This window comes from Solea senegalensis, unplaced genomic scaffold (assembly GCF_019176455.1).
Source record: "Solea senegalensis isolate Sse05_10M unplaced genomic scaffold, IFAPA_SoseM_1 scf7180000015763, whole genome shotgun sequence".
NCBI classification, from domain to species: domain Eukaryota; kingdom Metazoa; phylum Chordata; class Actinopteri; order Pleuronectiformes; family Soleidae; genus Solea; species Solea senegalensis.
The window spans coordinates 1-23,780 of NW_025321442.1; the positions used below are offsets into that span (position 1 = coordinate 1).

Sequence of the window (23,780 nt, forward strand, 5' to 3'; positions counted from 1 at the left end):
CATCTATACTAGCTGGTTAACTAGTATCTATACTAGCTGGTTAACTAGTCATCTACCCATCTATACTAGCTGGTTAACTGGTCATCTATCTATCTATCTATACTAGCTGGTTAACTAGTCAAATCGTGTTAATTGATCATCTGCATGTTTTTTGACTGTGAGCTAAGAGAAGAAGTCACACACACACACACACACACACACACGGACAACATGCAAACTCCACCAGAATCGAACCCGGTGACTGTTCTGCTGCGAGGCAACAATGCTAGCCACTGCACCACTGCGTGAGCCTCATCTTGACTGACATGAGTGAACGAGCACACGTACCAAAGTCAGGAGGGACGGTGAGGATCATGTCGGTGCTGCAGACCCAAACACCGGGCGGAGAACCAGGACAGATCTGAGCCACAGAGAGCAAACTGTGTCACGGGTCATATTCACCTACAGTGTGTGTGTGTGTGTGTGTGTGTGTGTGTGTGTGTGTGTGTGTGTGTGTGTGTGAAGACCACTGAGGCAGACCTGAGCAGTGAGGCAGTCCAGCAGCAGGTCCACACAGCAGACCGGGGCCTGGACCTTCTGCTCCGGTTTCTCCTGCGGCAGCCAGCAGAACGCTCTGCTGCACGAGCTCCAGGGAAAATCCCGACCCTGCAGGAAGAATTCAAATAGAAAGGAATAAAAACACTGAGAGACGCTTGCTGTAGAAACACAAACATGTGCAGAGCCTGGACTCACTGTGTGGAGGATGAGGATGTGAGCGTCATCCAGGACGTCAGCGCTCACCACCTGAAGGTAAAACGGTGGTTTTTCATGAGATTCAAGCCATTCAAACGGTACACACACACACACACACACACACACTCTCACACACACACACACACACATACACACACTCACTTCCTAAAGTCAAGAGAGTGGTGTGTGATTAAAGACTTTAAACATCCTGAAGAACTGGAATCACAAGCTTTACTATAAATATTGACGTATTGATGCAGACGGTCACAGTTCCAGGACACAGAGTCACACTGATCACAGTGAAGATCACAGTGAAGATCACAGTGAAGATCACAGTGACGATCACAGTGAAGATCACAGTGAAGATCACAGTGAAGATCACAGTCACAGTAGATCACAGTGAAGATCACAGTGAAGATCACAGTGAGTGACACGAGTGAGATCACAGTGAAGATCACAGATCACAGTGAAGATCACAGTGAAGATCGATGGATCACAGTGAAGATCTTGAAGAATCACAGTGAAGATCACAGTGAAGATCACAGTCATCACAGTCAAGATCACAGTGATCAGTGAAGATCACAGTGGCATCAGTGAAGATCACAGTGACGATCACAGTCAAGATCACAGTGACGATCACGACACAGTGAAGATCACGGTGACGATCACAGTGAAGATCACAGTGGCGATCACAGTGAATCACAGTGATCACAGCATCACAGTGACGATCACAGTCAAGATCACAGTGCGATCACAGTGTGGCATCACAGTGAAGATCACAGTGAAGATCACAGTGCGACACAGTGGCGATCACAGTGAAGATCATGAAGATCACAGTGACGATCACAGTGACGATCACAGTGAAGATCACAGTGACGATCACAGTGACGATCACAGTGAAGATCACAGTGAAGATCACAGTGACGATCACAGTGACGATCACAGTGACGATCACAGACATATTTTATATTCACATTGATGAACATTACATCACATGTCATTTACTCTGGGAAATGACATGTTTCTGGGCTGTTTATGGTCTTTAGGAAGGTTTTACTAATATGAAACTCCATGAATTAAAAATATAGAATATAAAGATCTATACATGTCTGTGTCCATGTCTCCAGGTGTCCTGTGGACACTTTTACACGTGTCTCTTTTACTATTGTGCTCAATGGGAAAATTGCTTTTTGGGCCCATGAGTGTTTGTTGCTGCAGTACCACGAGTGGCCACCATGACACAATTGTCTTCAAGGCAGAGGGGGCGGAGCTCTATCCAGTTCTTATCATACATCCATGGTCCCTGCCCACTTTGTGTAGATTTTTAAAAGCAGGCATTGGGCGGAGTCAGCGTCAGAACAGGGTTTAGTTCTTCTTTAATACAAACAAACACAGTGAAGCTCCACGATCACTCACCGTGTGTCCGCCTCTGTTGCTCAGGTGTTCAGCGGCGACCAGCAGAGCGTTCAGCGTCGCCCCGCCGCTGCCCAGCGGCTCCTGGCGGTCGCGCACCGTCAAAACCAGCGCACCCGCAGGGAGAGCGCCGCGCTGCTGCCGCAGCTGCAGCTCTGCCACACACACACACACACACACACACACACACACACACACACATAATGAAGGGAGTTACTGATATAAGCGCATGTTACTGAACTGTATAAACTCACCAAGTCATTTCCGACTGGAGTATGAATACATGAACGTGTCATGTCACGTGCTGTGATCTGCAGCATCTTTTCAAGCAGATCAGGTATCAAACGTGACATCAAGACTTTCTTTGTTGGGCGTGGTCACAGAGTTCAGTTTCAGTTTCTCATAATTATTGTAACCAGCTTCCATTCAAACAAACACAAATCATTTCAGGTGAATGATGGAAACGCAAGAAAAGACCGAACCGAACCGAACTATTCCACTCGGGGAAACACGCCATACACGCCGTTTTTTGTTTTTTAAAAAAATGTGGGATTTTAATTCATCTTGTTTGTAAAGTGTCCTTGAGTGACTTGAAAGGCGCTTTTAAATTAAATGTATTATTATTATTATTCATATATGGTGACCCTGGGGGAGGGGCCTAAATCAGACTCGGGTTTAGGGTCCCTTAAATAAGTGAAGCGGCCCTTGTCAATTAATGTTTGCTTTTTTATTTTTCCCAAAGTCAATTCATTTATGAGGTTGTGGTTTAACCTTTAAAATCACTTTGTGTGTTTTATGATTCAGACGCACCCGTGTGTGTGCGTGCGAGTGTGTGTGTGTGTGTGTGTGCGTGCGTGCGTGCGAGTGAGAAAGGTTCCCAGAGAACAAAGATCGTAAAGCAGATGGTTCCTCACCTCTGTGAAACGCGTAGACACTGTCTTTGTGCTGGCAGGTCAGGACCACCACCGTCCACGTCCACGCGCCGCGCGACATCTTCTCCTCTCGCGGCTCGTTAGCGTCGCGTCTTCGTCGACATCACCGCACACGGTACCGTGTCGGTGCCGCTGTGCCTTCCCGCGGATGCAGCAGCGCAGCTCGGGTTGGCTCGTGACTGAGCAGAGAAAGGTCGAGCTAATCCTACAACACACACACACACACACACGCACGCACGCGCGCGCAAACACACAGGGAGCAGGGTGGAGTTTAAGTAAACTGTCACCGTTGAAATCCCGCTGCTGCTCGACGCTACTTACGCGTAATAACACAATAAATACGCAGTTTCTGATCCAACCAGTACAGTCCAGTTGCGCTCAGACCGTTAGTCTGGCCGCGCGGGCTGCCGTAGGATGCGTTTGATTTCCACCTCTGGACCTCTCGACGTGGCAGGGAGGCGAGATCACACTTCAACTCTCACAACGTAAACTTGGCGAAGACGGAAGAGTGTTAGCGCCACACGTAGAGAAAGTCATAATTCTGAGACTAAAGTCAGAAAGTCATAATTCTGAGACTAAAGTCAGAAAGTCAGACTAAAGTCAGAAAGTCATAATTCTGAGACTAAAGTCAGAATAGTCAAGTCAGAAAGTCATAATTCTAAGACTAAAGTCAGAAAGTCATAAAGACTAAAGTCAGAAAGTCATAATTCTGAGACTATAGTCAGAAAGTCATAATTCTGAGACTAAAGTCAGAAAGTCATAGATTCATAATTCTGAGACTAAGTCAGAAAGTCATAATTCTGAGACTAAAGTCAGAAAGTCATAATTCTGAGACTATAGTCAGAAAGTCATAATTCTGAGACTAAAGTCAGAAAGTCATAATTCTAAGACTAAAGTCAGAAAGTCATAATTCTGAGACTAAAGTCAGAAAGTCATAATTCTGAGACTAAAGTCAGAAAGTCAGAGACTAAAGTCAGAAAGTCATAATAATCTAAGACTAAAGTCAGAAAGTCATAATTCTAAGACTAAAGTCAGAAAGTCATAAGTCATTTCTAAGACTAAAAGTCAGAAGACTAAAGTCAGAAAGTCATAATTCTGAGACTAAAGTCAGAAAGTCATAATTCTGAGACTAAAGTCAGAAAGTCATAATTCTGAGACTAAAGTCAGTCATAATTCTGAGACTAAAGTCAGAAAGTCATAATTCTGAGACTAAAGTCAGTCATAAATCTGAGACTAAAGTCAGTCCTAATAAAGTCTGAGACTAAAGTCAGAGTCATAAAGACTAAAGTCAGTGAGACTAAAGTCAGTGAAGTCACTAGACTAAAGTCAGAAAGTCATAATTCTGAGATTACAGTCATAATTCTGAGACTAAAGTCAGTCATAAATCTGAGACTAAAGTCAGAAAGTCATACTGAGACTAAGTCAGAAAGTCATACTTCAGAGACTAAAAAGTCAGAAAGTCATAATTCTGAGACTAAAGTCAGTCCTAATTCTGAGACTAAAGTCAGAAAGTCATAATTCTGAGACTAAAATCAGAAAGTCATTATTCTGAGATTAGAGTCATAATTCTGAGATTAAAGTCAGTCATAATTCTGAGACTAAAGTCAGAAAGTCATAATTCTGAGACTAAAGTCAGAGTCATAAATCTGAGACTAAAGTCAGAGTCATAAATCTGAGACTAAAATCATAAATCTGAGACTAAAATCAGAAAGTCATAATTCTGAGATTAGAGTCATAATTCTGAGATTAATGTCAAATCTGCCCCCATAAACATACATTAAATTTTTTTGTTATAACCAGAAATTCCAAAATAAAACCCCCAAAGTTAATGTTTTTGAATACATTTTAATCACAAACGTTATCTCTTAACGACAAAAGATCTAAGTTACGAACAATTGAATGTACAAAAAAAAAAAGGCGTAGAGAAAAGTGTTGAATTAAAACCAAACAAACCCGTGAACTTCTGTCCCTTTGACGAGGTCAAGAACATTTAAAGACTTCAACAACTACAAAAGGTGGAATATTTAAGACAGTCAACATAACAGACATGACTCAGCAGTTTTAAAACATGACAACACAAACTTTAATGAGCTATACAATTAAAAGTGATTTCAGTAGAAAAACAATTATATACAGATGTACAGAGTACGGACGCGTTCAGTCTTCAGAGTCAGTCCTCGTCCTCCTCGTCTTCAGCAGGAAGTGGTCTGGACCTGCACGCCACAGAAAAACAACATATGTATATTATTATCTGATGCGTCTCACTCATTCACGTAGGATACAGATCGCTAAAATGGACGCCAACATTCAAAGATGACCGCCCTCCTGTTGAGTTGAGGCCACGGTTACAGACGACTTTTTTGTTCGTCTTGGTCGATAACATCTTCCCACCAGGTTTCAGAAAAATTCTGTTTAACTCAACTTTGCCTCCATTGTCACCTTGGAGGGGGCGCTATAGAGCGATGCACGGGTCCAGGACCTATGCGGATATCGCATTAGTTTTATGCACGTCAACGCCCTCAAAAATGACCACAAAGCAAAGGAAAGAATAATAATAATCTGACAGATTACAATAGGCTGCTCGCACAAATTAAAAAATAAATAAAATTAAAAAATAAAAAATAATAATAAAAATCTGTGATTTTTCAGCTCATTTTCTGGTTTCTTTGCTCCATATTAACAAAGAAAACTCATTAAAAAGGGAGTTTGCGACAGGTTTTTAAGAAACTCTGGTTAAACAAGAAGTTCCTGCGGTGGAAGAGTCAAGGACTTTCCAAGGACTTTCCAGGTCCATTCCCGACGTAGGCGAAAGTGCGGGGCCACCCCCGGACGGATCATTTTTCTAGATATCACAGACGACAGGACAGTCACAGAAGGCTTGACCTACTTCCTGCTGGCCTTTGACATCCCGCTGCCGCCGGCCTCTTCGTCGTCCTCCACCTCCTGAGGTCTCAGGTTCTCCTTCTCAGGTTTCCTCGGGGGTCCACCAAAGAAATCCCCGATGCCCTTCTGCCAGGTGGGAGTGGGACGAGGACACACCGGGTTCCCCCCGGCATATTTGTTCTTTGCTGTGAATTTAAAATAAGAATGAAGAATTTAAAACAGAAGGACGCCCGTGAGGACGACCGCGAGGACGCAGAGTGTCTCGGACTCACTGACCAGGTGTGGACGCCTGGCCGCCGCCGCTGGAGGACGAGGAGTTTGCTGAACTGGAGCCCAGAGACTTTCGTGGAGCAGAAGCTGCAACAGCTGTGGGGAAAGAAAAACGGCAAAAATCAATGATAAAACAGAAATGGCCGCCCTGCAAGCTAAAGGAGGCGGAGCCTGGATTAGTTTTCTTTTAATGAGCTCAGGTTTAAGTGAAGGTGGCACAGAAAACACTAGAACAGGAAGTTAATGTGAGGAACAGAAGCAGCTTCAAAACAAAGAAGATTAACCTGTTGGATTACTCACACACACACACACACACACACACACCATTTCCTGACTAAAGCCCTTACCTTAACTATAAGTGCCCTTACCTTAACTGTTGTGAGGAACAGACAAGATGTCCCCACAAGGACAGAAATACAAGGTCTCACACACACACACACCCAGGAGAGTGTTTAAGTAAATGAACGAGTGAATTTGTCACCTGTGAGTATTTGTGAATGAGTGAATTTGTAAGCAAGTGTTTGTGAGTGAGTGACTGAAACACATTCACTCACTCATGTTCCAGAGTGAGTGAATTTGTGAGTTAGTGATCCGAGTAAATTTGTACTCAAGTGTCTGACTCTGAATGAGTGAGTGAATTTGTAAGTGAGTGATGTCACAGCTGAGCTGTTGTAGCCTCTCTGTGTGTGTGTGTGTGTGTGAAGTTTTGTGACTGTCTTTCCCATCAGGACAGGAGTGAGCGCTCCTGTCGCTCATCCCATCTTTGCTCTCCACAGTTACTGCTGACAGTGCTGTGTGTGTGTGTGTGTGGTGAGGGCGGGTCTTCTGTATACCCACTGAGTTAATAAATGATCAGCGACAGCCTTCAGTCACCTGTTCTGTAATCTGGGATTAGAAGTAGAGACATTTGTTTGGATTGTTGTCGTTTGTTATTGTGACCTGGATTCACCCTGATGTTCACTGTGTCACAAGTCTCACTCTGCATCCATGTTATGCTCTGGCGCTTGTGAATGAGTGACTGAGCAAGTGAGTGATGTTCCAGAGTGAATGTGAGTGAATGTGTTCCTGAGTGAATGTGTTCCAGAGTGAGCGAGTGAATGTGTTCCAGAGTGAATGTCTTCCAGAGTGAGTGAGTGAATGTGTTCCAGAGTGAGCAAGTCCAGAGAATGTTCCAGTGAGCAAGTGAATGTGTTCGTGAATGTGTTCCAGAGTGGCCAGTGAATGTGTTCAGAGTGAGTGAGTGTGTTCCAGAGTGAACAAGTGAGTGTGTGTTCCAAGTGTGTTTCAGAGTGAGTGTGTTCAGAGTGAATGAGTTCAAGTGAGTGAATGTGTTCCAGAGCAAGTGAAGTGTGAATGTGTTCCAGAGAGTGAGTGATGTTCAGCAAGTGAATGTGTTCAGAGCAGAGTGATGTGTTCCAGAGTGAGTGAGTTCCAGAGAACAAGTGAATGTGTTCCAGAGTGAGTGAATGTGTTCCAGACCCAGAGTGAGTGAATGTGTTCCAGAGTGAGAGTGAGTGAAGTGTGTTCCAGAGTGAGCAAGTGAATGTGTTCCAGAGTGAGCGTGAATGTGTCCCAGAGTGAGTGAAATGTGTTCCAGAGTGAGTGGTGAGAGTGAGAGTGAATGTGTCCCTGAGTGAACAAGTGAATGTGTTCCTGAGTGAGTCAGTGTGTTCCAGAGTGAGCGAGTGAATGTGTCCCAGAGTGAACAAGTGAATGTGTTCCAGAGTGTTCCAGAGTGTCCAGTGAGTGAACAGTGAGTGAGACCCAGAGTGAGTTGAAGTGTGTTAGTGAACAAGTGAATGTGTGAGTGAAGTAGTGTGAATGTGTCCAGAGTGTGAAAGTGAATGTGTCCCAGAGTGAACAAGTGAATGTGTTCCAGAGTGAGCGAGTGAATGTGTCCCAGAGTGAACAAGTGAATGTGTCCCAGAGTGTGAATGTGTTCCAGAGTGAGCAGAGTGAACAGTGTGTGTTCCAGAGTGAGCGAGTGCAGAGTGAGTGCAGACATGACAGACTGACTCCCCCTTGTGGTGCTTCTTTAAATAATCTGCATTAAATCTCATTTCCGGTTCTCATCACATTCACCCTCTTGTAACAAAAATTCACGGTAACGCACAAAATCACACATTAAACCAAGCAGCAGCAGAATATGGTAAAATTCTCAGTTTTAAAAAGAAAATCTGAAATAAATGACAGATTATTTTCCTAAAACAAATTCAAAAGGGAAAGTTGTAGTTTTGATTCTTTGGAGAATAAATCCGCAGGTTTTTTTTTTATACTTTCGTCGATAAGAAAAACAAAAGTGCATTTTCTGAATTTTGCATTAAAAATCAAAACATTAAGAACAGATTACGTTAGGTTTAAATGACAGAGTTGTATTTCATGCCGAATGCAACAGCGGATGAAAAAGAATAAAACAGAGCAGTTGCTGCACATTTTTCAAAAGTACTTTAAACGATAATCACGAGAACAATAATGATGTCATGTTTTCCCAATGGGGTTTGGCGCTGCGTCGGCGTATACCCGCGCTGCGGCGCTAAAACTGGCGCCACTTTGCACAAAACATTACATTTAGTCGTTTGTGTTTTTTGGGAAAAGACAAACACGCTGACTTAGTAAGACAAGACACGATTATCACACGATTATCACACGATTACACCTCAGTTAACATGACGACGAAGACGTGGTTTTGTTTGACGCTGTTCGGTCAGAACCGAGTCTCCGTGTTGGCGGGAGTTCGTCTCAGAACCGGTTTCTGCATTTAAACCCTTCGGGTTCGCACCGTTTCCGTTCACACACGACGAGGTTCGTGTTTAAATGTGACGCCATCGTTACATTTAAACACGTTTAATCGCAAGTCTTGCTTTGTCGAGTGTGTCGCTCCCGCCAGACCTCATTTAAAAACAGCTGCATTCTGGTCTCGCGGACTTCGTGACAACTGTAGACGACGTGTTGCTGTACCTTTTCTGTAGGACCCGGGGACACTGTCGGCTTTGGTCCTCACCATTTTAGCGACGAGATGTGACGTTTTTGACGATGTTTCTGCAGCAAACACTGACAACAGTCTGAGTGAAGAGGGGAGAGACAGAAGCCCGCCTTCGATTAAAAAGCACAGGATGGGGCGGGAGATCATTTCTTCTTCTGCCGTCTGCTAAAAGTTGTAGACAAGATGACGCAACGCTGCCTCCTTCAGGTGGAATGGAATAAGTACAGCCTCCGTCACAAGGAGTCAGTCAGTCATCATCTAACCGCTTTATCCTCCACCAGAGGGTCGCCGGGGGTGTTGTGCCAATCTCAGCTACATCGGGCGATAGGCGGGGTCACACCCTGGACAGTTCGCCAGTCCATCGCAGGGCCACACACACAACTAGAGACAAACAACCATTCACTCTCACACTCACTCCTATGGTCAATTTAGAGTGTCCAATTCACCTAATCCCCACATTGCATGTTTTTGGACTGTGGGAGGAAGCCGGAGAACCCGGAGAGAACCCACGCACACACGGGGAGAACATGCAAACTCCATGCAGAAAGGCCCTTGTTCCAACCGGGGCTCGAACCCGGGTCTTCTCGCTGCAAGGCGAGAGTGCTAACCACTACATCACCGTGTGGCCCCCGTCACAAGGAGTGAGACACAAAAACACGCATTTAAAACACACAAACATACAAAAACACAATGTAAACACATACAAGCATGTCGGAAATCACGTTGTACAAGCAAAACCAGACTGAAAACACACAACAACACAAAACCAGACTGAAAACACACAACAACACAAAACCAGACTGAAAACACAAAACCAGACTGAAAACACACAACAACACACACAACCAGACTTACAGAGACACAAAGTGAGTCCTCGTCCTCACGTTTAATATAAATCTTTTCTTTTTATTCTTTAGACAAATGAACAAAACACGTCATCAAACCTTTTTTAAAAATCCATATTTTGGTGTTTAATGAGTTCAGTTCAGACACGACTGCATCTTCACTCACATCTGAGACGACGACGGAAACACGAGACGCCGCTGCTCGTCCTCTACAATCAGCAGCAAGAGCACGGCGTCCGTGCTTCTTCTTCTCGCCACAGGTCAGAGGTCAGTAGTTGGTCTTGAGTCGGCGGTTCTCCTCGCGCAGCCTCTCGATCTCGTCCACTAGAGCTTCGTTCACAGACACTCTCTCGATCAGACCGTGGATCTCGTTCTGCAACGACAAAAAGGGTCCGGTTTGTTTTTTTTAAAGTGCCGCTGTAAACGTTTGTGACGACGGTTGGTTGTCGTTTGCCTCTCTGTCTCAACATTAAACAACCTTTTCCAACAGGAAACCAGAGCTTGTAAACCACTCACTCTCCCACACCAAAGGTGAACACGTGAACATCTTTACTTTTTGATGTGCATATTTTCTGCCTCCTTGCTTGGATGAAGTATATACATATACATATATATATATATAATATATATATATGTATATATATATATATATATATATATATATATATATATATATATATATATAATATACAGGTTGCTGTGTATTGTCTGGTGACAGCTTTCGTACCATCTGGATGCAGAACTGTCGAATCATCTCCACCTGCAGGTTGAGGATGTCTTTGTGACAGGCGTCTCTGAAGAGGGAGAGAGAGACATTTACAAAAAAACCACAGGCTTTCAGCGGCGGGTCAAAGGTCAGACACCGACCTCACGTCCTCCAGAGACTCATGGAAAATGTTCTGGATGAACTGGACCTGGGTGGCGGTGAAAGGAGCGGCTCCTCCCTCTGCGGCGCTCTGAGAGAGAGAAGACGACGCCGACGCCAGAGCAGGAGCTGAGGACACGAGGCAGGACAAGTCAACATTCAAACTCCGCCCCCTCACCGCCATCTTTGTCCCCGTGTCACTACTCGACCAATAGTTTCAGGAAGGTCAACAATATGAGGTTGTCTTTCATTTTTGTCCTTATTCTCATGTTTTCATGTTATCAGTAGATTTTGATGTTATTCTCATCAAATAAATACACATTTTTTTACATTAAATGTTTGTCGTTATTCTTCTCAAATAAATAGAAACTTTCATGTTAACTTTTGTTAAAGTAGTTATTAAAATTTCAAGTCATATTTTTATGTTATCTTTCAACACAGGAAGTAGCTGCGCGCTCACTCATGCGCAGAACAAAAAAATGGGGGGTTTGCCGCACAGGAAATGACGTCGTACTTCACCTGCTGCCGTGGTGGGCGGAGCTCCGTGGAGAGGAGACTCGTAGCTGAGCTGCGTGTGAAAACCGTTGGCTCTTCGGAGGCTGGGCTCCGGAGTGAAGAAGGGTGGGGCTGGCTGGCTGTGATTGGTCTGCTGAGACGACGGGGGCGTGGCCTGACTCTCCCCCTCCACGCTCGAACTGCTGACTTTCTCTGACTTAAAGATGTTTTTAAAATGAGTCAAGAATTAGTCTTGTGCTGATCGAGTCTGCGTCTACATTAGCCTGGTTTAGTCCCCTCATTTTTACTGCTTTAATCCCACATAAATTAACTTTATAGATCGCTTGTCGACCGAGATTATGAATAATTTCAGCTTTATTTAAAAAAAGTCTACTTCTGACATTTGGTCCTGTTCCACGTGGACACAGCCTCTGACACACAGAATAAATAAATAGAGGTTTTTATATCATTGTTTGACAGAATCTTCTGCCTGGAAACTCAAGCTCCTGTCACTATTCTCTCCTGCACCAAATCTCATAGAGTTGTTGATCCACCGCTGCCTCCGATAATACGTTTAAATGTGTTAATTTGTGACTTGCTTTGTTCAGATTGACTTCAGTGACACAAAGTGACCACACGAGGCAGCAGTGAACCAGCAGCTAAAATCACTCTCCACTCTCTCTGGACTTTGGTGCGGGAGAGTGTGAAGGTGAAGTGACAACACAAACAAAAGATGAACTATCCCTTCTTCTTCTTCTTCTACTTTTTTCATGTCTCATAATAACAATAAATACAATCGACGCATGCACAAAGTAAAAGGTAAAACAGTGACAGACGGTGGGACACACCTTCCTGGAGTCACATGGTACAGCAGCTGCAGCAGTGACTGGCTCCTCCTCTTTGATTGGCGGCGGCGTTTGGAAGGCTGACAGCGGGCTGTAACATCGACCCGCGGGGGTGACCAGGGGCGTTCCCAGGGGGGTCTTACGGTGGGAGCCGACACCCGAATGAGAGTCTGAAACACAGGTTCACAAACTCAGAGGCGTGTTCACGCCTTGCACAGCACACACACACACACACACACACACACACACACACACACACACACAGAATGGTTCAGTCCTTCAGACTCAGTCTGACACAGTCACTGTCTCTGAACCTACCACACTCCTCTGTTCAACACGTTTGCTTTGCTGAATGTTGCAGATTAACGCATGTTTTCAGGATTATTAAATCTTTAATCTGCAGTTCAGCTTTGTTCACTTTGATTCTTGTGTCGGACGTCGCGCTCATGACTCTTCAGTGACGACACATTTTGAAATTATAAATAGATTTTTGGATTATAAATAGATTTTGAGATTATGAGTAGGATTTTGAAGTCTTTTTAACTTTAATCTACAGTTCAGCATTGTTGGCTTTGATTCTTGTGTGGGACGTCGCGCTCATGACTCTTCAGTGACGACAGAGCAGTTACTATCACTGATGGAAAAGAAAAATAACGAGTAAAGTCAAGTCGAGCTGCGGTATGTGTTGAATATCGAACTTGAAACTAACTTCACAGGTATGTACCATTTGAATTGCACTCATAAAAAAGCAGTTTTGTTATTAATCGTCATGTATGGACACATTTTCAGCAAAAGTGGCAAACATCGCAGTTTCTGCGTGCTAATCGTGCCACTAGCAGGTAGCTTCGATGCCCGTTGAGCCTCCACGCAGAGCAGTGAGCGGCCTCCACCTGACTCCAGGGGGCAGTTAACTGCTCCACCTCTAATTCAAATCCAGGAGAAAGCAGTAGAGTGAAGGACTGCTGACCTTCTCTGACCGGGGAGAAGATGTCCAGACTGGCTCGGCCGACGACCTGCTGACCCTCCCCCTCTCTGGATAACATGTCCAGGCTGGTTACTATGGAAACATGGAATCCACGTTAGTCCTGAAGCAGCGGTGGCGTTCACACTTACACGCGTCAGACAGCCGTACCGTGTGTTCTTCCAAATGGCGTGTCTCCACTCGTCCCCTGTGTCCTCGAGTCTGGGAGGGGGAAGCCATATTAATAGTGTACAGCAAGTTCTACCAGTGTGTCTTCATGAAGTGAGATCATGAATCAAAATAATTCAATCTCACATACATACAAGAAATTTAAAGATAAAGACCAGCAAACCAGTCAAACAGACATTATATTTTTCTTCCAAAGCTTTAGACACGTGAATCAAACACATACATTCAACATTCTGTCATTGTCAGTTCTGGATTTCACAGACATTTTACGGAGGTGTTTTTGGTGGATTTATCCACACAGAACCCATGTTTCGGGAGTCCTGCGACACTATCTTAGGCAAATGAATGCTCAATAAAATGACATGTAATCAATAATGTCATTATCCAACCTCTCAGAACGCTTTTATAACCTTCCTTCTGTCTCTCTTACTGTGACCGCAGACATGATTATTCAAAGAATGGTAAACACGAGGACACATCACTGACCGCCACGTGCAGGTGAGAAGACGTCCAGACTGTTTCGCCCGACGCTGCTGATCTCTGACCCCTGTTGACCCTCCGCCTCCCGGGACATCACCTCAGCACCAGTGACCCCTGCTGGACACGACGGTCAGATGATGAGTGACAACGTGAGGGTCAACATTTTAAAAATGATCACTGTCCGATCTGAACAGTGACCAAAGCAACGCACTGACCTGTGCCTGTCACCTGTCTGTGGGGGGTTGGGCCTGTGCTGGGGGTGGGGTCAGGCTGGCTGCCGGACACTCTGGTTGAAGGCCGTTTGGTGCTGGCGATTTTGGTGGAACCAATTTTACTGCTGGACTAAAGAGAGACAGAGACAAGTCAGTTTGTAAACATGTGTAAAGTCACTTTGTAAACATAAGAAAGTTCTGTTTGTAAACATGTGTAAAGTCAGTTTGTAAACATAAGAAAGTTCTGTTTGTAAACATGTGTAAAGTCAGTTTGTAAACATAAGAAAGTTCTGTTTGTAAACAGTTTAAACATTGTAAAGTCAGTTTGTAAACATGAAAGTTCTGTTTGTAAACATGTGTAAAGTCAGTTTGTAAACACGTGTACAGTTTGTAAACACGCAAAGTCAGTTTGTAAACATGTAAAGTCAGTTTGTAAACACGTAAAGTCAGTTTGTAAACATAAGAAAAGTTCTGTTTGTAAACATGTGTAAAGTCAGTTTTAAACACGTGTAAAGTCAGTTTGTAAACATAAGAAAGTTCTGTTTGTAAACATGTGTAAAGTCAGTTTGTAAACACGTGTAAAGTCAGTTTGTAAACACGTGTGGAGTCAGTTTGTAAACACGGTAAAGTCAGTTTGTAAGCATGTGTAAAGTCAGTTTGTAAACACGCAAAGTCAGTTTGTAAACATAAGAAAGTTCTGTTTGTAAACATAAGAAAGTTCTGTTTGTAAGCAGTAAAGTCAGTTTGCAAACCGTGTAAACAGTTTGTAAACGTGTGGAGTCAGTTTGTAAACATAAGAAAGTTCTGTTTGTAAACATGTGTAAAGTCAGTTTTAAACACGTGTAAAGTCAGTTTGTAAACATAAGAAAGTTCTGTTTGTAAACACGTAAAGTCAGTTTGCAAACATGTAAAGTCAGTTGTAAACACGCAGGAGTCAGTTTTTAAACATGTGTAAAGTCAGTTTGTAAACACGTGTAAAGTCAGTTTGTAAACATGTGTAAAGTCAGTTTTAAACACGTGTAAAGTGGGTTTGCAAACACGTGTAAAGTCAGTTTGTAAGCACGTGTGCAGTCAGTTTTAAACATGTGTAAAAGTCAGTTTGTAAACATAAGAAGTTCTGTTTGTAAACATGTAAAGTCAGTTTGTAAACACGTGTAAAGTCAGTTTGTTAACATGTGTAAAGTCAGTTTGTTAACGCATGTAAAGTCAGTTTGTAAACACATGTAAAGTCAGTTTGTAAACACGTGTAAAGTCAGTTTGTAAACACGTGTGCAGTCAGTTTTAAACATGTGTAAAGTCAGTTTGTTAACGCATGTAAAGTCAGTTTGTAAACACATGTAAAGTCAGTTTGTAAACACGTGTAAAGTCAGTTTGTAAACACGTGTAAAGTCAGTTTGTAAACACGTGTAAAGTCAGTTTGTAAACACGTGTAAAGTCAGTTTGTAAAGTCTGATTAAACTCAGATCAAATTTGATACCTTGTGTTTGCTGGTGTTGCTTTGGAAGCGAAGGCAGGTGACGGAGGTTTTATGTGCCACAGTAATCCTGGTGGGGGCGCTGGAGTTCCTCAGGTCGTACTGGTAGATCTTCCCCTGAGTGGATCCAACCACCAGACCGGTACCATCGAGAGTGAAGTCCACCGAGGTCAGAGGACTGTCCACCCTGATGGACCTTAGGACGCTGCACGTTCACAGTAAAAACGCGTTTCTTTCTGGATTTACTTCACTTTGGATCGTTTACTTGTTTCATGGTGGAATCTGTGTGTTTTTTTCCCTCACAAACCAATTACTGGTGGTAATGTCACTTTTGTAACATGTAGAACATAAATTCAGGACAGTTAATCGGCTAATGTTAATTATGAACATCCCTACATAAGGGAAAACCCCCTTTTTTGTCTCCAATTTCCCCCTCATGTTAGGAAAATCACTCTTACATCTTGCTCGCTGTGTCGTAGCAGATAATCTTCTTGTCCAGACCGACGCTGGTGACCAGCAGCTCGCTGGCGGGGGAGAAGGCCAGACCAGAGCCCGGGGCCTTGTGGGCACTGTCGAAAACATGGAGCTCCTTCTGGGTGTTTGAGTCCCACAGGACCACGGTGCCGCTGTCGGACACGCTGCCCAGCAGGGAGCGCTTCAGCGTGGACAGCCTCAGGTCATGGACGGGCTGAGGGTGGAAACAGTCGCCACAGGACACAGCAGCAGACAGCAGAAGTTATTAAACTCGCTCAAAGGTGCAAAACCACAAACGTCATCTTGTTCACTCTAATCGTCGACAGTGGGCAGTAATCTACCGTAATCCACAAGAAACAGAGCAGCAGTTAATCTGCCAGTCAACTCAACACTCTGAGCTCGTGTTTATATCCCGACAGAAATCCCTTTAATCCCTGGATTTCAGTTTTATGCCAGTAAAAACTTTTAAAAACTGGTCCAAAGTCCAAAAGCCTGTGTATCACATGACTATACATCAACTGTAAACATGTATAAAAATCTGCAAGAGCATTTCAGCTGAGTCATGTCGCGGCAGGCTGCTTATTTGATGGAGAATGATGTCTTTGAAATGGCTGAGCACACGACATCAACAACCTTCACAGAGTCAAATGGATGATTTCCATCAGCTCTACTCGCCTCGTCTCGTCTCAGCACGGTTTACATCTCCACTACAAAAAAACGACCTACTCAACGTGGGCGGAGTCATCACTGCACGGCTGCACGAAACTGCAGTGACTTTGTTTTCTACGTGACACACACACACACACACACAAACGAGTGACTTGTAAAGCAGTTGTTTTCAGTGTAACTGAATCAAATCACTAGAATCAATTGATTAAAACTATTTGTTCAGTACTAAAGTGCTGAATCCCCACACCGAAGTTCAAAGACAACCAAAAGAAATCTGTGTTTTTAGCTCACTTAAATCTGTCATCAGTGACCAGATTACATCCAGACTGAGCTAAGATCAGGTCTGCACGGACTCAGATCACCAGACCCCATCACAGAAACCACATTTTAGGGTCAGCATGAGGACGGAAGGCATCGCATTCTTGAACATGAACACAGTTTGTGCACAGGGTGGATTAGAAAATGTCACCACAGTTGCGCTTCTTTCATCAAACCACAGACTGACCTGGTTGCTGCCATGGCCGAAGGGTTTGCTGGACAGGTTGGTGGTCAGACTGTGGAGGACCAGATCTCCACTGGTGGAGCCCGAGGCGATGCAGCTGTCGTTGACGTTGAAGGACACGCAGGTCACCTCTTCTTTATGGTCCTAGCCAGGAAAGGAAGACGAGTGATGACCACCAGCGTGACCTCTAACCTTCACAACTCACTGACGAACAAAGATAAGGGTTGTGCAGCGTTCCACTTGTAGTGGGAACTCGGAATTTTGTTCATTTAGTTCATCCAAGATACAAGCACGGTTTTGTAGTATTGATTCGATTGATATTGTAATATATATATATATGTTGATATGGAAAGACATTTAAAAAAAGCACGACATGAGTCAGAGACAAAGGCTGCTTAGGGTGTTTACCTGGGTCAAGTCTCACCTTGAGGGAGCGGTGCAGTCTCTTGGTCTTCAGGTCCCACAGGTGAACACAGTGATCCAGACCACCGCTCACCAGAAACTGAGACGACGAGCTCAGACACACGCGGGTCTGTTTTCTCTGGAAATTATAGAGAAGGTTTAGAGATCTGTTCTCTCACTCTCCCACACCAAAGTCCACAGAGAAAATCAGTGATTTTAACGTTGTTGATCCGCTGCTGCCTCCATCACTAAAATGGCTTATTTTAGTGAATTCAACATTTAAAATCCTTTGTTCAGATTAACCTCAGTGACACAAAGTGACCACACGAGGCAGCAGAGGACCAGCAGCTCCTGTGTCCCCGCAGCTAAAATCACTGATTTTCTCTGTGAGAGTGAGTGGTTTACAAACTTCACTTTCCTGTTGGAAAAGTCTGTGTGACAGTGAAATAAAGACTTAAAATGATGTAGATGTTAGTGGAAAAAAACAGAAATGTTGCCAGCGCGTCAATGATGATGTTCTCAATTCTTTTGTTTTGTCCACAAACCAAAATTGGATCAAAGGAACTAGAACATATTCACATTTAAGAAGCTGAAAAATAAAAACACTGGAGGGTTAAATCGACTATGAAAACAGTAAATGTCCTCAAACATAAGAGGAGAAAAGACTCTGGACACACTTTCACATTTAAGAAGCCGCAAAAAAAAAAAAACAAGCTCAGACTATTCAATATGAAAATGTAGCTTTGGCAGATGAACAAGTGAATCAACAGTGATAAAGGATGAACTCACTCCCTCAGCCAGTTCCACGAGAGGAACCGGGGTCGACTTGAGGCTGGAAACCACCAGTTTGTCTCCGCTGCTGCTGGCACTGACCAGGTAATGATCTGAGAACATCTGAGTCAAGGTCACTTCATCTGAGAACACTTCACCACCATCACGGATGACGTCAACAGCCGATTTACAGTCTATGTATATATATAATATGTATGGTGTGTTAGCATAAACAGTGCATTTACATATGATCAATGTGTAAAATAAGAAAGAAAACTGATGTTTTTAGTGACTACACTAAAGGTTTAGGCTTCTTCTGAATTCGTCTTCTACCGATTTGCAGCACGCTCTGGATCTTGGTCAAAGCCAGTCTTTGTCTTTTTTCTTTTGTGAGACAGAGACCTTGGAATTTTCATTTCCCAGGCATCACATTGTCATTTGCTCTCTCATGTCTTAAAGGCGACATAGACTGGAAGCTCCAATTAACGCTGCGTGTGTGTGTGTGTGTGTGTATCTGCGTCATGACCTTGTTTATGAAACCCTAAAGTTTCAGAACAAACACTTCAGCCACTGCTGAGAAAATAGGCTTTTATTGTTTTCCTGAGCTCTGCGAAGCGGATCGGCACTTCCGTTTGTTGATGATGTCATCAGAAAACCTCACCACTCCTCTCACCACCGTAGCGCCTCCTGGTGCGGGCACTAGTCCGGGCACATCCGGTTGCATACATTCAACCGCAGAAGAAGAAGAACTACTCTGGTTGCAGCTGCTGAGATGCAGAGCATCCACCGTGCCAGAGGGGGAGCTGTGTATCTGAGAGCTGGCCTATCTATTACGTCACTTCCAGGTACCTGGCCAATCACAGGACAGTGGGAAAGCTCTCGTTGGCTGGCCAACCACAACACAGTCCACGTTCTGGGGGTGTGGTTTTGTGGGGTGAGGAGATATTTTAATTGGCTTGTGATAATGTGAGCAAAGGGACATATTAATTCAAGGTGTGTCCACTAATTGGCATCACAGGTGTCTACAGTCTTGTAATCAGTCAGTGGGCCTATATATAGGGCCATGGTGTGTACCACACTCATCATGGACCAGAGAAAGCGAAGGACAGAGTTGTCTCAGGTGATTAGAAAGAAAATTATAGACAAGCATGTTAAAGGTAAAGGCTCTAAGACCATCTCCAAGCAGCTTGATGTTCCTGTGACTACAGTTGTTCATATTATTCAGAAATTTAAGACCCATGTGACTGTAGCCAACCTCCCTGGACGTGGCCGCAGGAGGAAAATTGATGACAAATCAAAGAGACGGATAATACGAATGGTAACAAAAGAGCCCAGAAAAACTTCTAAAGAGATTAAAGGTGAACTTCAAGCTCCAGGAACATCAGTGTCAGATCGCACCATCCGTCGTTGTTTGAGCCAAAGTGGACTTCATGGGAGACGACCAAGGAGGACACCATTGTTGAAAACAAATCATTAAAAAGCCAGACTGGAATTTGCCAAACTACATGTTGACAAGCCACAAAGCTTCAAGGAGAATGTCCTATGGACAGATGAGACAAAAATGGACCTTTTTACCAAGGCACATCAGCTCCATGTTTACAGATGGAAAAATGAAGCATATAAAGAAAAGAACACTGTCCCTACTGTGAAACATGGAGGAGGCTCTGTTATGTTCTGGCACAGGGTGTCTTGAATCTGTGCAGGGTACAATGAAATCTCAAGACTATCAAGGGATTCTAGAGAGAAATGTGTTGGCCAGTGTCACAAAGCTTGGTCTCAGTCGCAGGTCATGGGTCTTGTAACGGGACAATGACCCAAAACACACAGTTAAAACACCCAAGAATGGCTAAGAGGAAAACACTGAACTATTCTAAAGTGGCCTTCTATCAGCACTGACCTAAATCCTATTGAGCATCTTTGGAAGAAGCTGAAACATGTTGTCTGGAAAAGGCACCCTTCAAACCTGAGACAACTGGGGCAGTTTGCTCATGAGGAGTGGGTCAAAATACCTGCTGAGAGGTGCAGAAGTCTCATTGACAGTTACAGGAAACGTTTGATTGCGGTGATTGCCTCAAAAGGTTGTGCAACAAAGTATTAAGTTAAGGGTACCATCATTTTTTTGTCCAGGCCTGTTTCATGAGTTTATTTTTTAAAATAATTCTGTTGAAGCATGGTTGAAAAGCAATGTCTGACTTTCAATGGATGAATTTCATAGAATTTTTATTTATTATTACTTTTGTCAGACTCAAGTTATTTCTGTGACCATTGTGAGTTTTTCTTTCATTAACTGAAGGGTACCAACAATTTTGTCCACGTGTGTATGTGACCGTGAAAACAAGTTAATATATGTAAGTAGACCTCCATAACTAACATATATGTGCGAAACAAGCATTCGATGTCACCGTTAATGTTACTCAACATATTTACCTGAGCTCAAAATAAACATATTTATATTTGTATATGACAGTTCCTTTAATAAAAACTAACTTAAACTTAAACTTAATGTATCCAAAATTTCCAGATCATTCTCATTAATTCCCATGGAACTTTTCCCATTTGGAGTAATTCTTGAATGACAATTTTACGTCCCTTTGCAACCCTACATGGGACTCCTACAGGATTTTCTTTCCTTATCTCACATGAAACATGAACATGAAGTGGTGAGGATACTGTTGGAGCTCCAGCAGGCCTGTGCCACAGGGTGGCTGATGCTGTGTGGGTTAAACTGCTCCAGCGGCGCCATGGTAACCGCATCCCAGACCTTCACACAGTCTCCTGTTGACACCAGGCGTGTCACCTCCTCCATGGCAACACCTGGACAAAGTAAAAAAATGATAGCGCAAACAATTTCAAAATAAAAAACTGCAACTATCCACAGGGTTTGAACTTTCCACACTAAATTCTCCTAACTTTTAAACTAATATCAGGGTTCTCAAACTCAAATTAAAATTATATCACAAAATTCCATGATGATACTGTGAAGGATTTCAAAATAAAAACGTCTGTGTTGATACGCACCGTTGTACAGCTCCCGTTAACAAAGTATTTATGATGCAGAAGTAATCTATTACTAAAAATGACACAGAAATAACTCCATTATAATATTACCATTATGATATTAACTGGAGGGCCGCATGTGGCCCGCAGGCCGTGAGTTTGAGACCTCAGTACCTAGTTAATGAAGTCTGGAAAACACTGGACCATTTGAATTGCATATTGACAACTTTTTTTGAACTGTAGTCATCCACTAAGATTTAAACGTCTAAACAACTACCTACACGTTAACCGACTAGTTGACTAGTTTAAAAAGAAAAAAAGAAGAGGGAGATTTAAACCAAACAGTGGGTGAAGGAGTTCACTAGTTGTTGTCACTGACAGGCGGCTAACGGGCAGAGCTAGCGACAACGGAACCGGCCTCCGAAGTTACAGAACAGCCGCGAAGGTCACGGTAAACGACACGAAACTAACCGTGAACATTTACTCAAACGTCACACGGTTAACGCCTTTACTCTCACTCACCGAAAATCCCCAAGTAAAGTTGTTGAAGTGTTCTGTTTACGGTCCGCTTTACGGTCTACGGCTCCACAGAAGCAGTCGTTTACCGAATCACCATGACTAGAGGAAGACCCGCCCCCGTCCGCACCTCTGATTGGCCTCACGTAACGTCTTTCTGCGACTCACCCAATCAGACGAGAGGACTGAGGCGGGACTTCTTTCTCCTCGGCGGGGACGAGAGAGAAACAAGAAACCGCCACTACGGAAAACCAGAGGGGACAATAATGATTCACTTTTTTTAAAGTAACTTTATTGTACAAATAGGTTTTTACAAAACGGACATCTGCGAAAGACTTTTGTTTACATGTAAAATGTAAGAGGTTACGTTTTCTCCGCAGTTAGTGTGGCTTCTTTTACAAGATTTACAAGATCTTTCAGGGTTTGTTTTTACAAGATTTTCTTTCCAGGTCTGTTTTTAACTGCGGTCAGTGAGCCGTCATTCGTCGTCACGTGGTCAAGTGAGCCGTCATTCGTATTTTAAGTGCGCCCGTGCAGGCGAACTTACGGTGAATGCTGGGAGTCGGCTGAGAATCAGCGCTAGTTTGATACCGGCGCGATCACTTCCGGTTTTCAAAATAAGACGTTACTAATACAAGGGCAATCAATCATGCTGATTTTAAGACATTGGGTCACATTGTCCAGAAGCTGTTGAACTAAATATTTTCCCTACTTTATTTAGATTTTTACTGTACAATAAAATCACTTTGGCCCATGAGTTCTGACAGTGGTTGATACAGTTGACTTCAGGGGCATGTTGACTACTCCCTCACTTATTATCAAACATGTTTACTGTATAGTTCTTGAGAAATTAATCATCAAAGTTGTCTCTTTTTATTCTCAGAATAAGGTCGAAAACTCAATTTACAATTTTATTGTACAGTAAAAAAATTGAGTTTTCTGCCTTTTTCTGAGTAAAAAAAGACAATTTAGCAGATTAATTTCTCAAAAATTATATAGTAAAAATATTTGATAATAAGTGAGGGAGTAGTCAGCATGCTCCTGAGGTTAACTGTACCAACCACTGTCAGAACTTATGGGCCAATGTGTTGTTATTATACAGTAAAACTTCTAAATAAATTAGGGAAAATATTTAGTTCAATAGCTTCTGGACAATGCGACTCAATGTCTTAAAATCAGCACGATTGATTGCACTTGTATTGGTAACGTCTTATTTTGAAAACCGGAAGTGAACTCACTCGGTATCAAACGAGCGCTGACATTCTCAGTCGACCGTAAATTCGACTACAAGGGCGCATTTAAAAACGAATGATTGCTCAATTGACTGATTGATTTTTTTTCAGGTCTGTTTTTATGAGATTATTTTTCTGGGGTCTGTTTTTATGAGATTATTTTTCCGGGGTTTGTTTTTATGAGATTATTTTTCCGGGGTTTGGAGGTCTGTTTTTATGAGATTATTTTTCCGGGGTTTGTTTTTATGAGATTATTTTTCTGGGGTTTGTTTTTATGAGATTATTTTTCTGGGGTTTGTTTTTATGATCTTTCCATGTTGATCGCTGAATTGAAAGCAAAGCTGTCCCAGTGCTTTGAAATGTTGGGAGATTCTCTGTCTTCAAGTAATTTCGATGAAAAAAAAATCTCGTAAAAACAGAGCCTTTAAAAAGGTGAATGTAATATGCTTCCGTACTATGTAACCCGTGGTTTTCTTTTATTTGCTTATTATATTTCACTTTTTTAACACATATTAACATTTGTATACGTGTGGATTGTTTTATCTTGCGCCTACATTCTATTATTGACCTAGTTTTGACGAGTAAGAACGACGTCGCAGTTAGCGGTAGTGAATATCCTGCACTTCCGGGCAGGAGGG

The 23,780-nt window shown here is 43.1% G+C and overlaps 3 protein-coding genes across 4 annotated transcripts; all 3 read right to left on the minus strand.

Moving 5' to 3' along the window:
• Window positions 1-193: 193 nt before the first annotated feature.
• Window positions 194-3,490, minus strand: LOC122762507 (L-fucose kinase). The gene is made up of 6 exons (XM_044017703.1): window positions 3,399-3,490; window positions 3,060-3,282; window positions 2,149-2,300; window positions 733-783; window positions 520-645; window positions 194-400 (listed from the first exon to the last, which is right to left on the minus strand). The coding sequence occupies exons 2-6, from the start codon at window positions 3,136-3,138 to the stop codon at window positions 266-268; spliced, it is 543 nt and encodes a 180-aa protein (XP_043873638.1). The 5' UTR covers window positions 3,139-3,282; window positions 3,399-3,490; the 3' UTR covers window positions 194-265.
• A 1,412-nt stretch (window positions 3,491-4,902) lies between these two features.
• pclaf (PCNA clamp associated factor) lies at window positions 4,903-9,345 on the minus strand. Its single transcript, XM_044017699.1, has 4 exons — window positions 9,189-9,345; window positions 6,237-6,326; window positions 5,965-6,145; window positions 4,903-5,290 (listed from the first exon to the last, which is right to left on the minus strand). The coding sequence occupies exons 1-4, from the start codon at window positions 9,232-9,234 to the stop codon at window positions 5,248-5,250; spliced, it is 360 nt and encodes a 119-aa protein (XP_043873634.1). The 5' UTR covers window positions 9,235-9,345; the 3' UTR covers window positions 4,903-5,247.
• Window positions 9,346-10,158: 813 nt separating this feature from the next.
• nedd1 (NEDD1 gamma-tubulin ring complex targeting factor) lies at window positions 10,159-22,035 on the minus strand. 2 transcript variants are annotated; one of them, XM_044017706.1, is made up of 16 exons: window positions 21,917-22,035; window positions 21,068-21,211; window positions 18,416-18,510; window positions 17,649-17,765; window positions 17,228-17,368; window positions 16,038-16,267; window positions 15,583-15,784; window positions 14,109-14,235; window positions 13,900-14,007; window positions 13,396-13,446; window positions 13,231-13,320; window positions 12,267-12,433; window positions 11,443-11,635; window positions 10,926-11,052; window positions 10,786-10,852; window positions 10,159-10,431 (listed from the first exon to the last, which is right to left on the minus strand). In XM_044017706.1, exons 2-16 carry the CDS (start codon window positions 21,201-21,203, stop codon window positions 10,327-10,329), a joined length of 1,956 nt encoding a protein of 651 aa, XP_043873641.1. In that variant the 5' UTR covers window positions 21,204-21,211; window positions 21,917-22,035; the 3' UTR covers window positions 10,159-10,326. The 2 variants fall into 2 exon arrangements, with proteins under 2 accessions (XP_043873641.1, XP_043873640.1); XM_044017705.1 differs by having other exon boundaries at window positions 13,900-14,010.
• Window positions 22,036-23,780: the final 1,745 nt, after the last annotated feature.